Here is a 16,164-nt window from a genome sequence, read left to right on the forward strand (position 1 = left end):
TCCACCAGATCAGAGGCATGACCAGGGATGTTCTCTGTTTAGTGAGTCCACCAGATCAGAGGCATGACCAGGGATGTTCTCTGTTTAGTGAGTCCACCAGATCAGAGGCATGACCAGGGATGTTCTTTTGATAAGTGTGCGAATTGGACCATTTTCCTGTCAAAATGTAACAAGTACTTTTGGGTATCAGGGAAAATGTCTGGAGTAAAAAGTATAGTATTTTATTTATGAACGTAGTGAAGTAAAAGTAAATGTCAAAAAAATAAATAGCAAAGTAAAGTACAGATACCCCAAAAACAACTTAAGTAGTACTTTAAAGTATATTTACTTAAGTACTTCACACCACTGGATTTAAAATAACTAGTTCTCCTCATTGTACATTTTCAATCTTCCATTTAGCTAGCTGCTTTAGTGTCATAATGCAATTTATATACATACAGTATTTTACAAAAAGGTTATAAAAATGTGGGGCTGTTCAAACATTTGATGTTTAAATCTAACTTGTCAAATGTGCGTGTTAACAGACACTTTTTATTAGAGTGTGAAGTTCCTTCCTTTTTGATTCTATCCATTCAGTTATTTCAGATCTATAAGGGGCCGTCCAGAATTGTCTAGGCCAAGGCTAGGGATTGATGTGGGAATGGGGCCCATGCGCAACCCAAGTCTGTGATGGTCAGTGTCAACTGCTTCTCCTATTGTTTTCTCTTCTTCTTGGCACTTCCTTGATTAATTCATGTTATTGATTGGCCGGGCAGTTAGTTTGATGCTGACTGAGAGAGAGTGAGTGAGAGAGAGCGAGAGAGAGAGAGGAGGGAAAGTAATAATTTAGGAGAAAACCCTTGAGGGAGAAAGTTGTTGAAGTAAGTTTCTGCAGACGGTGCAGTTCGGACAGAATGTCACTGGAGCAAGCTGCTCATCACACACACACACACACACACACACACACACACACACACACACACACACACACACACACACACACACCTGGTTTTCCATGTCCAAATCAGACAGTGATTGAAAGTCAAAGGAAAATAAGCTAACAGAGCTGATGTTTGGGGAGAACCTACAAACCAAAGGAACCTGATGTCTTCAAAACGTAGAGACCTTATGCGGCGAGATGACGGTGATGAGTGTGCGCCCGTCCAGTGGGGAAAACACCGGGTACAGCTTCTCCTTGAAGGTGTCTGTAAATGTATAGATGTGTGACTTGGTCTCCGCGTTGTAGAAGGAAATCTGTCCTTCCTCATAGTCTAGATAGATCCCCATCCGGCGGGCCACCAGACCCAGGGGCAGAGGCGTCTCAGGCTTGGTGCAGGCATAGAATTGGTGGGTGCTGCGCCACAGGGTCCAATAGCCCATCTGGGGGCTCATGGGGAAGCGGCCGTGGCGTTTGGCGCCCGCCGTGGTCAGGCCCACCCGCCAGTAGCCGTTGTTGGCTATATCGACCTCCCAGTAGTGGCGTCCAGAGGCGTATCCCTCCCAGCCCAACACGCCAGGCCAGGCGTCAAAGCGCTGGGGACTAAAGGGCAGGTTGGACTCGGATATGCCCTCCTGGACCTTTCGGTGGTCGTCGGAGAGCTGAAGCCATGAGTGGTTGGTCATGGGGTCAAGGGTCACGTCAGCTTTAGGGAGGAGGGGGGAGAGAGTTGGTAGCTTTCTGAAATGTGCCGCACATTTTTTACTTTCATCATTTTAAATGACATCGTCATCTGTTTTCTATTCTATTCTACTTTTCTATGCTAGTAGCTATTACCATTATGTAAACTGTAGTTCAAGGTTTGGGCAAATTGTTTGGAAAATGCTTTATATTGAATATTCTATTCATTCTTATTTTCAGTGCTTTTTAATTGTTTTTATTAATATGTTAAACTAAAGTACACGTCCAAATAGGAGGATAGTTACCTGATGCACTGACCATCCAGTTCCACACCGAGTTAGGGATGTATCTTGCAGTGCCTGCCTTCCAGGTGCGCTGCTTGGCTGACAGCCACAGATGAGCAATAACACCCTGAAAATAGGAACACAGGAACACAATTGGCATTAAGAGTTTCATTTTCACCTCTATTTTTTACTGTGACTTGAAATGTACTGATCCAAGTGACACAGACCAGATCAACCGATTCAAATGTATACATGTTCCGGTCAACCCTGACCAACAAGGCAGATCACACTGTGCTGATACAGAGGAAAAGTATGACGTAAATGACATGCTAGACTGGCAGTTCTCTCGACATTATGTTTTAGTGCACTATATCAAATGACCTGGGGCCTTATCACAACAAGGCAAAGGTACGGCGGACATGATGTTTAGACAAGACAACGGTCAATCATTCACTGTATGGGTGATGAGACAGATAGGCCTGTATGGAGTTTGGTTTTGGGATGGCTGTCTTGTGATGTTCATTTAAAATGTTTTGTATTGTAACATATCCCAATATTATTACTAGATATTGAATTGGAAAAAAACAACACTTTGATATGGTGGTTTTAAATGTCATTTAAAAAAATACCTCTTATCTAATCCATCATGATCTTGCCAAAGAACTTTACTTTTGCTCCTAATTTCCCTACCATTATGAATAAAGAAATAGTACCTCGAGCAAATATTATGAAACAGAAACATGGATTAAATAGATTATGATTGGTTGAGTCCTAGATTTCCTGTGGACCAGGTAGGTAAGCTAATCAGTTCTATGTGATAAACCCTACAGATTCTGGTGGAGCATTGATCTGTGTCATGCTTCCACCACAAACCTTATCACTATTTGCACACCTCTAACACTCTGTAGCCCACCCAGTTAAGATTTTACAGCTTTATTAGTGGAGCGGTATATCACTGGTTATGTAAGCTGCTTTCATAACACTTTAGGTAAGTAGGTGGGTAGAAATCAAATCAAGCTTTATTTATACAGCACATTTCAGACATGGAATGTCTTTACACAAAAAAAAAAAAAAACTATGAAAATAAAAGCGGAAATATTTACGACACAAACATATTTTATAGCTTTGCTTTTCCTTAGGATGTGGTTTTTAGTTGTTTTGTTTTTTTAAATCTTAAGATCGCTTAACTTTGTCCACAGTTCCAGCCCCCCTCGGGTTCTCTGGCAGGCTATTCCAGAGGCTGGAGGCATAATAACTAAAGGCTACCTCTCCATACCTCTGTCACACCCTGATTTGTTTCACCTGTTTTTGTGCTTGTTTCCAATTCCCTCCAGGTGTCGCCCATTTGCCCCATTATCCCCTGTGTATTATATCTGTCTTCTGTTTGTCTGCTGCCAGTTCGTCTCGTCTCGCCAAGCCTACCAGCGATTGACCTTACCCCATTTTCTTGTTTTCCCAGTTTTGACCATTTTACCTGCCCTGACCCTGCCTGCCGTTCTGTACCTTGTGACACTGCTCTGGATTAATGACCTCTGCCTGCTCTGACCCTGCCTGCCGTTCTGTACCTTGTGACACTGCTCTGGATTAATGACCTCTGCCTGCCCTGACCCTGCCTGCCGTTCTGTACCTTGTGACACTGCTCTGGATTAATGAGCTCTACCTGCCCTGACCCTGCCTGCCATTCTGTACCTTGTGACACTGCTCTGGATTAATGAGCTCTACCTGCCCTGATCCTGCCTGCCGTTCTGTACCTTGTGACACTGCTCTGGATTAATGACCTCTACCTGCCCTGACCCTGATCCTGCCTGCCGTTATGTACCCTGTGACACTGCTCTGGATTAATGACCTCTACCTGCCCTGACCCTGCCTGCCGTTCTGTACCTTGTGACACTGCTCTGGATTAATGACCTCTGCCTGCCCTGACCCTGATCCTGCCTGCCGTTCTGTACCTTGTGACACTGCTCTGGATTAATGACCTCTACCTGCCCTGACCCTGATCCTGCCTGCCGTTCTGTACCTTGTGACACTGCTCTGGATTAATGACCTCTACCTGCCCTGACCCTGACTGCCGTTCTGTACCTTGTGACACTGCTCTGGATGAATGACCTCTACCTGCCCTGACCCTGATCCTGCCTGCCGTTCTGTACCTTGTGACACTGCTCTGGATTAATGAGCTCTACCTGCCCTGACCCTGAGCCTGCCGTTCTGTACCTTGTGACACTGCTCTGGATTAATGACCTCTACCTGCCTTGACTTGTTGTTTGTCTGCCCCCTGTTTTTGTAATAAACCTGTGTTACTTCGAACTGTCTGCATCTGGGTCTTATCCTGAGGTCTGATACCCTTGGTTCTAGGCTTTGGGATAGTTAAAAGGCCAGTGCCAGAGGACCTGAGGGACATACTGGGTTCATAACTTAAAAGCATGTCTGACATGTATTGGGGTGCACAATCGTAAATTGATTTAAAAACCAATAGAATAATTTTAAAATGTATTCTAAAACTCACAGACAGCCAGTCAGAGATTTTAAAACCGGTGTAATGTGTGCTCTCTGTCTGGTCTTGGTCAGTACCCATGCTGCAGCATTCTGTATGTTTTGTAGTTGACCAATGGCTTTCTTGTGTAGACCAGACCAGAGAGCATCACAGTATTTAAGCCTGCTTGTAATAAAAGCATGGATGAGTCTCAGCCTGAGAGAGAAAAGGCTGCACCTTGGCAATGTACTTCAGGTGGTAAAAAGCTATTTTGGTCACATTCCTAATGTGTGACTCGAAATTTAGTACAGAATCTAAAATAACACCTAGGTTTTTAACCTGGTGGAGGTATGCATATTTAAGCATGTATAGACTATATAATTGTATTGCTGATCCTCAATCAACAGAAATGTGAATGATTAAGAGGGAACATTGCTAACTAATTATAATGGATTCAGGTGAGGGTACGACTTCAGAAAATAAAACGCTGTTAACATAATGTTTAATGAGAAGACCACTAATAAACTATGAAACTAATAAACTATTAAACTAGTTCTCCAATATATAATGTTGACCTCTTTTTTTCTCCCCTTCTTTTTTGTTGTTGTGTGCGTCGGTGTCTGGAACTCACCTTGCAGTCCTCCTTTAGCAGTGACCAGGTAATGAACTCCAGTAAGGGCAGGAGGTTGACCAGTCTCTTCTTCCTCAGGCCCAGCAGACGCAGAACCTTGCCGAGCTCATCGCTTTGCACCCCACAGCTCTGTGTAGACACAGACACATGGACGTTAATACCAAGTCATCTCTATGGGTCTCCTATTGGGCTCCCGAGTGGTGCAGCGGTCTAAGGCACTACATTTCAGTGCAAGAGGCATGACTACAGACATCCTGGTTCGATGTAGGCCGTCATTGTAAATAAGAATTTGTTCTTAACTGACTTGCCCGGTGAAATAAATGTAAAAAATAAACACTTTTTTTTGACCTTTTACCCCTTATGCTAAGTGTTCAGTTTTTGCTAGAGTCTCTCTGTCTCAGCCTGAGAGAGGCTGTCAAACGCCAGAGGCAAGCTCAGCACTCCCGACCCAGCCTTACCTCCAACCCCCACCTGGCCCAAGGCTGTTTAGGTTATAGAAATGACTATCATTAGGGAACACATTTTTCCTCCATTTCTTTTCTCAGTGGTGTTCCTTTAACTCTTTATATACATTTGAATCCTTGACCCCTGATCTCTCACCTCTGAGGCGCTCTGCAGCTCCTTGGCCCATTCCATGATCCTCTGCTGCACTTCCTCGTTAGGATCCTCCTCTCCATCCCTGTTTTCTTCCTCCTCCTCCACCTTCTCACTTCTCTCCTGCACCCAGGGGCTTTTCATCAACTCCTTGTCGACACTTGTGAGCTCATTGGCCCACAGGAGAATGAGTTTCCTGCTCTCCTCCAGACTGCGTTCTGTTCTTGGGTCTTTCAGTTCCTCAGAGGTCTCTCCTTTACTGGTGCCTTCCCTTGCATCACTGCCACTCTGCAACAACACAAAACAGCAACAAGGTCAATATCACGCTGTACATTCTCAATAGCATGTATAGCTATGTCATGTCAACCATCTCACTATTGTCGTAGCAATACTGTGTTGTCCATTGATAGTACAGCATGTGATTGTGCGTGTAATGTAGCTTGATTCACAAAGAAAATAGGCACAAGGCGAACATCTAGCCATGCGTTGCAAAACTAGATCAAATAAATGCAAAATGGGATGGTTGAGTGTGTTTTTCATTTAAGTAACCCTGTTCCCACCTGGCAGTTATACGCCAGAAGCCAGCTCAGCACTCCCGACCCCACCTTACCTCCAACCCCCACCTGGCAGTTATACGCCAGAGGCCAGCTCAGCACTCCCGACCCCGCCTTACCTCCAACCCCCACCTGGCAGTTATACGCCAGAGGCCAGCTCAGCACTCCCGACCCCGCCTTACCTCCAACCCCCACCTGGCAGTTATACGCCAGAAGCCAGCTCAGCACTCCCGACCCCGCCTTACCTCCAACCCCCACCTGGCAGTTATACGCCAGAAGCCAGCTCAGCACTCCCGACCCCGCCTTACCTCCAACCCCCACCTGGCAGTTATACGCCAGAGGCCAGCTCAGCACTCCCGACCCCGCCTTACCTCCAACCCCCACCTGGCAGTTATACGCCAGAAGCCAGCTCAGCACTCCCGACCCCGTCTTACCTCCAACCCCCACCTGGCAGTTATACGCCAGAAGCCAGCTCAGCACTCCCGACCCCGCCTTACCTCCAACCCCCACCTGGCAGTTATACGCCAGAAGCCAGCTCAGCACTCCCGACCCCGCCTTACCTCCAACCCCCACCTGGCAGTTATACGCCAGAAGCCAGCTCAGCACTCCCGACCCCGTCTTACCTCCAACCCCCACCTGGCAGTTATACGCCAGAAGCCAGCTCAGCACTCCCGACCCCGCCTTACCTCCAACCCCCACCTGGCAGTTATACGCCAGAAGCCAGCTCAGCACTCCCGACCCCGTCTTACCTCCAACCCCCACCTGGCAGTTATACGCCAGAAGCCAGCTCAGCACTCCCGACCCCGTCTTACCTCCAACCCCCACCTGGCAGTTATACGCCAGAAGCCAGCTCAGCACTCCCGACCCCGCCTTACCTCCAACCCCCACCTGGCAGTTATACGCCAGAAGCCAGCTCAGCACTCCCGACCCCGTCTTACCTCCAACCCCCACCTGGCAGTTATACGCCAGAAGCCAGCTCAGCACTCCCGACCCCGCCTTACCTCCAACCCCCACCTGGCAGTTATACGCCAGAAGCCAGCTCAGCACTCCCGACCCCGCCTTACCTCCAACCCCCACCTGGCAGTTATACGCCAGAAGCCAGCTCAGCACTCCCGACCCCGTCTTACCTCCAACCCCCACCTGGCAGTTATACGCCAGAAGCCAGCTCAGCACTCCCGACCCCGCCTTACCTCCAACCCCCACCTGGCAGTTATACGCCAGAAGCCAGCTCAGCACTCCCGACCCCGTCTTACCTCCAACCCCCACCTGGCAGTTATACGCCAGAAGCCAGCTCAGCACTCCCGACCCCGCCTTACCTCCAACCCCCACCTGGCAGTTATACGCCAGAAGCCAGCTCAGCACTCCCGACCCCGCCTTACCTCCAACCCCCACCTGGCAGTTATACGCCAGAAGCCAGCTCAGCACTCCCGACCCCGTCTTACCTCCAACCCCCACCTGGCAGTTATACGCCAGAAGCCAGCTCAGCACTCCCGACCCCGCCTTACCTCCAACCCCCACCTGGCAGTTATACGCCAGAAGCCAGCTCAGCACTCCCGACCCCGTCTTACCTCCAACCCCCACCTGGCAGTTATACGCCAGAAGCCAGCTCAGCACTCCCGACCCCGTCTTACCTCCAACCCCCACCTGGCAGTTATACGCCAGAAGCCAGCTCAGCACTCCCGACCCAGCCTTACCTCCAACCCCCACCTGGCCCAATTGTAAAAATCCACTGTCCATGTAACCCTGTAACCTCCCCTCCCACCCTGGAGGGGTATCTGCCTAAGTTACATAGTTTGACTATAACCCTGTTTGTTCCAGCTCAGCCCCACGGGGCATTGGGATGGGTTAACAGAGCTGTAAAGGCTGATAAGAACCCCTGTATCAGTACCCTCCTTACCCATCACCTCATTTAACTGTCATCCGTCTTGCTTAGCAACGCGTATCCAATATCGGTGAACCAACACTTGCACTTGACTTCCTCCCTTCCCCTTCTAACTCTGACTTTTCTGATAGCTACTTTATTGAAGAATCATTTATTTTATATCCCTGTGATATGTGGTTGTCCCACCTAGCTATCTTAAGATGAATGCACTAACTGTAAGTCACTCTGGATAAGTGTGTCTGCTAAATGACTAACATGTCAAATGTAAAGGTAATAAACAAGCTAAGTTTGTCCCGCTAAGAACAATTTGGTTATGAGAATCAATACTTTTTCTTCTAAGTATTAAACGGTCCAACTGTCAACATGTTGACTAACTAGAGGACAGTCAACCCAGGTGTTCAAGCTATAATAACATGGTGATCAACCCAAATGGGTCATTTCACCCTGTTTTACTCAAGAGACAGTTCTAAAGTCCCTTTGGGGACAACAAACCCCTTTCTTTTATATATATAAAAAAAAATCCTTTCTCTGTAAAGTCACTAAATTAAATGTTGCATAATTTTTGTGAACAATCCCTGACCGACAGACAGGCCTTATTCACTATCTAGGCTTCATTCAACACCGGTCTCATAGTTCCCCAATGATTGACGCCATCCCCACTAAACCAGGCCTACTGTTTCTCCTTCATCGCACATCGAACTTCCCTGTGCATTTACTTGTCCTTTTTCCCCTCACAATCCATAATTCCAGAGGCATTTTGCAATACAAAATATGGGTCAAATTAATACTACCGCTAATAGTATCATTAATACAATCGCCAAAACTACCGCTAAAACGATCATACTAACGTTGGAAATCAATGTGCATCCCTGGTCTTTCGGGGATTTTGTTTCCTCATCCTCTTACCACATCCCTCTCCCCTTGTTCTTTCTATAAATGTATGTCTCCCCTGTCCCCCAATCTCTTTCTCGCTCTCTTTCCCTCTCAGGGGTCTACTTACCTTACAGACTTGGGCCACCTGCTCCTTCCAGTGGTTGATGAAGCGGACACACTCCTGCAGGCTGCGCAGGTTCTTCAGGCCGTTTTGACGACGATGTTGCTACAAGAGACACATATATACAGGATGAGCAGGCAAATGTAGAAAACCAGTACAAACAAGCACATACAGGTAGAAGAGTACACAAATAGAATTACTTTAAAATAGACTGGATGCTCCCGAGTGGCGCAGTGGTCTAAGGCAATGTGTCTCAGTGCTGGAGGCATCACTACAGACACCCTGGTTCGAATCCAGGCTGTATCACAACCGGCTGTGATTGGGAGTCCCATAGGGCGGCGCTCAATTGTCCCAGCGTCGTCCGGGGTAGGCCGTCATTGTAAATAAGAATTTGTTCTTAATTGACTTGCCTGGTTAAATAAACAAATCAAATGTGATGCTGTGAGTGGATGGAGGTTTGTGTGTAACTTACCCGTAAGCGGCATGTGGAGGGGGCGCAGCTCTTGGAGGGGCTGGTAGGGGCTGAGCTGTGGGCCTGGAGGTCTTCTTCAGGAAGGTTCCATCGCACCGCCCCGATGGAGTGACTCTGGGTAGAGCTCTCCAACTTCAGCTCTGGAGGTGAAACAGTGATCAAATGAGATTAGATACATTTCAGAGTTAAATTCAAGTGCCCCTGGCATTGGGGGGGGGTGACATCCGGAATTTTCAGATTAAAACATTGTGAACCGACCGTTTGATGTACAGACCTGTGAATGGTATGAATGATTAGGAGTCAAATTACTGACCTAGTTCATTAGAGTAAAAGTCTCTGGTCTTCCCTACACTGGCAGTGCTATATAGTACACAGAAAGTAGTAGATAGATAGTATTGTTCTAAAATGGATTGTTTTTAATGATTGCCTCACTATTGGACGGTTGTGATGTGTTCCGATAAAGATTGAATGCCAGTTTGGAATCAATTCTAGATTCATATTACAACAATAAATAACTACCAATGTAGTCACGTTTAATAGGATGACAGGGAATTCAAAATAGTTCTAATTAAAGATTACTTGATTTGTGGTCAACTAAAAAAAGTCACATAAAAAAATAATATATATATACACATATACATACACACGTCCTCAAATGATGTCACGTTCTGACCTTAGTTCCTTTATTATGTCTTTGTGTTAGTTTGGTCAGGGCGTGAGTTGGGTGGGTAGTCTGTTCTTTTTTCTATGTTGTATTTCTGTGTTTGGCCTGGTATGGTTCTCAATCAGAGGCAGCTGTCGATCGTTGTCTGTGATTGAGAATCACACTTAGGTAGCCTGTTTTCCCCATTTTGGTTGCGGGTGATTGTTTTCTGTGTCTGTTTTCCACACAGAACTGTTTCGTTTTCATTTTGTGTAGTAGTCAGTTTTAATTAAAAGTATGACGAACATTTACCACGCTGCATTTTGGTCCTCTTCTCCTTCTCCAGATGAAAATCGTTACAAATGATGCCAATTTAGCAATTTTGTTGCTAGATTTAGCAACTTTTCAGACTACTCTGGCAACTTTTTTTTCAAACAGCACCATAGCAAGAAATTTAGCTACTTTTAAAAATGGATTTTGAACTTTTCGCAACTTTTGAAAAGTGACTCAAATGCTAAAATGCACGCATTTTCCTTCTAAATTACACAAAAACTATTTTCTCTATCACACTCAGTAACAACACGTGCCATGCTGCAAAAGTGCATTGTGAGTGACGTCAGCAGCAGGTGCTCAGCTCATGCACAGGCAGCAGCAGGCCAGCAGCAATTTCAGCAAATTGCAAATCATTGTTGGCTGACTGCAGCAGAGGTACGGTTCGATGAGCCAAACCCAATGAATATAGTTGGTCACGAATGTTTGATCTTGAACAGAACTTACATCAATCAATATGTCTCAATCAAAATTGTACAGAAAAGAGTGGGAGTCTGTACCTGAACAAATGTCAAATCATATTTGAGTAACGTTAGTGTATTCTATGTAATGACATCACAACATCATTTAGCAACTTTAAGCAACAAGTCAACCTGCCTCTAGCAACTTACCCTGAAAATTAGTTGGCAACACTGCTCAACAGGCAGCTTCATTAAATAGTACCCTCAAAACACCAGTCTCAACGTCAACAGGGAAGTGGCTGGCCTTCTAGGCAGAACACTTTTTTCCAATCTTCCTCAGTCCAGTGTCTGTGTTCCTTTGCCTATCTTAAACTTGTTTTTAATCAGACAGTCTGGGATATGTTTTTTTCTTTGCAAGTCTGCCTAGAAGGCCAGCATCCCGGAGTCGCCTCTTCACTGTTGACATCGAGACTGGTGTTTTGCGGGTACTATTTAATGAAGCTGCCAGTTGAGGACTTGCGAGGTGTCTGTTTCTCAAACTAGACACTCTAATGTACTTGTCCTTTTGCTCAGTTGTGCACCGGGGCCTCCCACTCCTCTTTCTATTCTGGTTGGAGCAAGTTTGTTCTGTTCTGTGAAGGGAGTAGTACACAGCGTTGTACAAGATCTTCAGTTTCTTGGCAATTTCTCACATGGAATAGCCTTTGGTTTCTCAGAACAAGAAATCGAGTTTCAGAACAAAGGTCTTTGTCTCTGGCCATTTTGACCCTGTAATCGAACCCACAAATGCTGATGATCTAGATACTCAACTAGTCTAAAGAAGGACAGTTGTATTGCTTCTTTAATCAGGACAACAGTTTTCAGCTGTGCTAACATCCTTACAAAGGGGTTTTCTAAAATGGGAGGATGGATGCATGGAGCCCCAGACCGAGAGTGATTGACCGTCATCTTGAACTTCTTCCATTTTCTAATAATTGCGCCAACAGTTGTTGCCTTCTCACCAAGCTGCTTGTCTATTGTTCTGTAGCCCATCCCAGCCTTGTGCAGGTCTACAATTTTATCCCAGATGTCCTTACACAGCTGTCTGGTCTTGGCCATTGTGGAGAGGTTGGAGTCTGTTTGATTGAGTGTGTGGACAGGTGTCTTTTATACAGGTAACGAGTTCAACTAACAGGTCTGTGAGAGCCGGAATTCTTTCTGGTTGGTAGGTGATCAAATACATATGTCATGCAATAAAATCCAAATGAATTACTTAAAAATCATGTGATTTTCAGGATTTTCGTTTTAGATTCCGTCTCTCACAGTTGAAGTGTACCTATGATAAAAATTACAGACCTCTACATGCTTTGTAAGTAGGAAACACTGCCGATTTTGCAGGTTATCAAATACTTGTTCTCCCCACTGTATGTATATAGATATCTCAGTAAGGAAAGGGGACAAATACTTACTCGACACCTTCAGAATGCTCTTCATTTCGAAAGTTGCCATCCTTAATCCTGCATGAACATAAATTGACTCCTTACAAAATATTCCATATGACAGTTGAGGCCACCAAAGATTGAACTTATTTATCCATATCCACGTTGAATTGTACAAAATGGCAAATTTGACGGTCACACGTCAAATACGCTTAACTTAAAACTGAAAGTCTACTACCAAGCTTTGAATATACATTGAAATGAAATACACATCCACAAAATTCAAAATGCAGAACTAAAAACAATGACAGGTGACATTGTCGAAGCTATGAAAAAAAACTTCAGTAGATAAGGAAATATCATAAATATAATCTTTATCACAATTAAAACGAAACATGACAATGGGTTTATCATTATATTAGATCAAATGACAAAGAATAACACATTTAAGATAAAAATGAAAAAGAAACCAAAATCCTACCCTATGTGTGAAGGTCGGTCTGGTGCGTGTTCTTGGTAGTTTGTACAGCAAACCCTCCCAAGTCTGCTGTTTTTGTTACAGAGCTTGCAGTTTGATCTTTGGACTTTTTTATGGTCCTTGGCACTGAGATGGAGGGGGGGGGGGACTTTTCTGCAAGGATATAAAGTATAATCAGTCTACCTTCCTAGCAATAACTGTTGGCTTTACCAAGAAGAGAGCGCGAGATATTATAGCGATAAGGGGTCACGAAGGTCACATGTTGATGTGACGCGGATTCATCATCTTTGATGCTATTTTAGTGGATCAATCATTAGCAACTATACACTTATGCCTGTACAGAACAGTATCCCAATTTTCATGTCTAAATTAAAAACTCTTGAGGCTAGGGGGCAGTATTTTGATGTTTGGATGAAAACATGCCCAAAGTAAACTGCCTATTTCTCAGGCACAGAAAATAGAATATGCATATAATTGGCAGATTCGGATAGAAAACACTCTAAAGTTTCCAAAACGATCAGAATATTGTCTGGGTATAGCAGAACTGATATTGCAGGCGAAAACCTGAGGAAAATCCATCCAGGAAGTGCTGTTTTTCTGAAATTACACATTTCCGTTGCAAGCTTATCCTCCATTTAAAGGGATATCAACCAGATTCCTTTCCCTATGGCTTCCACAAGGTGTGAACAGTCTTTAGACATAGTTTCAGGCTTTTATTCTGAAAAAATGAGCGAGAATGATCACACCGCGTCAGTGTCCTCAAATTTGTGCATGCGCCCGCGCCTGGAGCGAGACCTTTTCTTTCTCTTTTCTATTGAAAAGGCTACCGTCCGGTTGAAATATTATCGATTATTTATTGTAAAAACAACCCGACGATTGATTCTAAAAAAACTTTTGACATGTTTCTACGAACTTTACGGGTACTATTTGGAATTTGACTGCCCTTCGTGACTGCACGAGCCTGTGGATTTCTGAACAAAACGCACCAACCAAATGGAGATTTTTGGATATAAAGAGAATCTTTATCAAACAAAACAAACATTTATTGTGTAACTGGGAGTCTCGTGAGTGCAAACATACGAAGATCAAAGGTAAACGATTAATTTGATTGCTTTTCTGACTTTCGTGACCAATCTACTTTGCTGCTAGCTGTTTGTAAATGTTTTGTCTGCTGAGAGCTGTCCTCAAATAATCGCATGGTTTGCTTTCACCGTAAAGCCTTTTTTAAATCTGACACGCCAGGTGGATTAACAAGTTAAATTGTGTTTTGGTATATTGCACTTGTGATTATGAAAATGTAATATTTTTAGTGATTTAGTTTGAATTTGGCGCTCTGCAATTCACCGGATGTTGACGAAAATGATTCCGCTAAAGAGATCTGTGCGCCAAGAGGTTTTAAAGGATTGTATTTTGTATGAATCTCTGCTAGATCCCTAACATAGTTTCATTTAGTGATGGCATATACATTTAGGATTTGAGTCATATTCTGGTATTGGAAAAGAAGGTCCCTTATCTTGTGTACACTCATACTTGATTCTCCCATGATGTGGCTGCTTTCTCCATTCAGCCATCCATTTCAGCAACAGTAATACGGTTGGTTAGAAACGAGGGAGAGCCACACAAACAAACACTCCTGCCAGCTCACACATTAGTAGGCTTATCACAGGCCATTCATTAAATAGACCTTACACGCATCGTTACATCATCGGCACCACATTGTGACGCAAACTATAAGCTACCTATGATAGAGTAAGGTTTAATGTTGCTTTATGATGGGTATCTCTCTGTTGAATAAACAATCATAGAACTGCCACGTTGGCATTTCCTGATCTGAACGGCTAAATAATTGCCCTACTGTTATTAAGACCTAAAGGCAATACATTTTAAATAATATGGATCACAGTTGAGAATTAGCTTTGGCTCTTCGCATCATACTGACCAATCATCACACACCTGAATATTTTACTGTTGCCAGGCGAAGTGTCAGGAATAGGCCAGAAATTGATTAAGGTCTTGTGGATATGTTTTTCCATAAGTGAAAATTGTCTGTGTGTGTGAGCGCATAGCCGTGGGAAGGACTAGGAAAAGCACTACTTTGTGACAAAAAATAAATACAAATCTTTAAAAAATACAATTTTTCAGGGGGTGCTGCAGCAGCGTCAGCACCCAGCGGGCGGCTCTGTGTGAGATCTATCCATCAGAGAGCGGCAGTGCGTGTCGCTCATACGTCAATGGAATTAAGGTCATTATTAGCCTAATTATCTCCAGAGTCCAATGTTCCAACGGTCACCTCCACTTCAGGACAAAAACTCAGTCCCCAGTCAAAGAAAGTCATTCTGAAAGTATTCACACCCCTTTAGTTTCCACATTTTGCTGTGTTACAGCCCAATTTTTTTTAGATTGACTACCCAATCTCTGTACCCCACACATACAGGTAATTGTAAGGTCCCTTAATTGAGCCATGAATTTCAAGCACAGATTCAACCAAAGATCAGGGTGTGAAAAGGAAGCCTGCACAGAATAAAAATATTCCAGGCACTAAAGTAATACTGCAAAAAAATGTGGCAAAGAAATTAACTTTTTCTCCAGAATACAAAGCGTTGTGTTTGGGGAAAACCCAACATCACCGATTACTATTTATTCTCAAGCATAGGGGTGGATGCATCACGTTATGGGTATGCTTGTCATCGGCAAGGACTAGTTTTGGCGGGGGGGGAGAAACGTAATACAGCTAAGGACACGCAAAATCCTGGAGGAAAACCTGGTTCAGTCTTCTTTCCAACAGACACTGGGAGATTCACCTGTGTGGCTCAGTTGGTAGAGCATGGCGCTTGCAACGCCAGGGTTGTGGGTTTGATCCCCACTGGGGAACAGTACAGGAAAAATAATGAAAATATATCCAATCACTACTTTAAGTTGCTCTGGATAAGTGTCTGCTAAATCACAAGAAAATTAAAATCAGGACAATAACTTAAAACACATCAGTTGCTTACCAAGACTTGATTGAATGTTCCTGAGTGGCCTAGTTACAGTTTTGGCTTGAAAATGGCTTTCTAGCAATGGTCAACTTCAGAGCTTGAATAATAAAAATAATAAAAAGGCAAATATTGTACAATCTAGGTGGGGCAGTATTTTGTGTAGATCGTTGACCAAAATGTACAATTAAATCCAACTCTCCCCCCCCCACCCACATTTTGTAGTGTTACAGTCAAGGGTGTGATTACTTTCTGAAGGCACTGGATACAGCTTTAGAACATGACATTAACATAGGCTCTCTTTGACAACCCCAACGTATTCCAGAAGGTTACTTAAATAAACTGTTGAGTCTACTGGTAGTTCCCCTGTAGGCAGGTATAACCTGTTAAGTGTTTATCCAGGGAACTATGGGAAGAGGTGTAACAACCGAAGCAACGTCA

General features: G+C 44.3%; 1 protein-coding gene and 1 non-coding gene across 3 annotated transcripts; one reads left to right on the plus strand and one right to left on the minus strand.

Moving 5' to 3' along the window:
* Positions 1-205: 205 nt before the first annotated feature.
* LOC115133605 (nuclear factor 7, brain-like) lies at positions 206-12,839 on the minus strand. Of its 2 annotated transcripts, XM_029667015.2 has the most exons (8): positions 12,752-12,839; positions 12,301-12,348; positions 9,479-9,618; positions 9,013-9,111; positions 5,583-5,864; positions 4,983-5,111; positions 1,903-2,008; positions 206-1,622 (listed from the first exon to the last, which is right to left on the minus strand). In XM_029667015.2, the coding sequence occupies exons 2-8, from the start codon at positions 12,338-12,340 to the stop codon at positions 1,090-1,092; spliced, it is 1,329 nt and encodes a 442-aa protein (XP_029522875.1). In that variant the 5' UTR covers positions 12,341-12,348; positions 12,752-12,839; the 3' UTR covers positions 206-1,089. The 2 variants fall into 2 exon arrangements, with proteins under 2 accessions (XP_029522875.1, XP_064877999.1); XM_065021927.1 differs by lacking the exons at positions 9,479-9,618; positions 12,301-12,348; positions 12,752-12,839 and adding an exon at positions 9,207-9,468.
* Positions 12,840-15,551: 2,712 nt separating this feature from the next.
* On the plus strand, positions 15,552-15,621 carry trnaa-ugc (transfer RNA alanine (anticodon UGC)). The gene has a single exon. It is a non-coding gene; the product is annotated as a tRNA-Ala (tRNA).
* The last annotated feature ends 543 nt before the right edge of the window (positions 15,622-16,164 follow it).

The sequence above is a fragment of the Oncorhynchus nerka genome, linkage group LG8 (assembly GCF_034236695.1).
Source record: "Oncorhynchus nerka isolate Pitt River linkage group LG8, Oner_Uvic_2.0, whole genome shotgun sequence".
Classification (NCBI taxonomy): Eukaryota; Metazoa; Chordata; class Actinopteri; order Salmoniformes; family Salmonidae; genus Oncorhynchus; species Oncorhynchus nerka.

Coding starts and splice junctions, on each gene's coding strand:
- LOC115133605 (XM_029667015.2), bottom strand. CDS start 12,340: ATGGCAACTTTCGAAATGAAGAGCATTCTGAAGGTGTCGA. Junction 5,865..9,012: donor AGGTGGCCCAAGTCTGTAAG/GTAAGTAGACCC, acceptor GTGTTGTTGCAG/AGTGGCAGTGATGCAAGGGA. Junction 5,112..5,582: donor AGCTGCAGAGCGCCTCAGAG/GTGAGAGATCAG, acceptor GTGTCTACACAG/AGCTGTGGGGTGCAAAGCGA.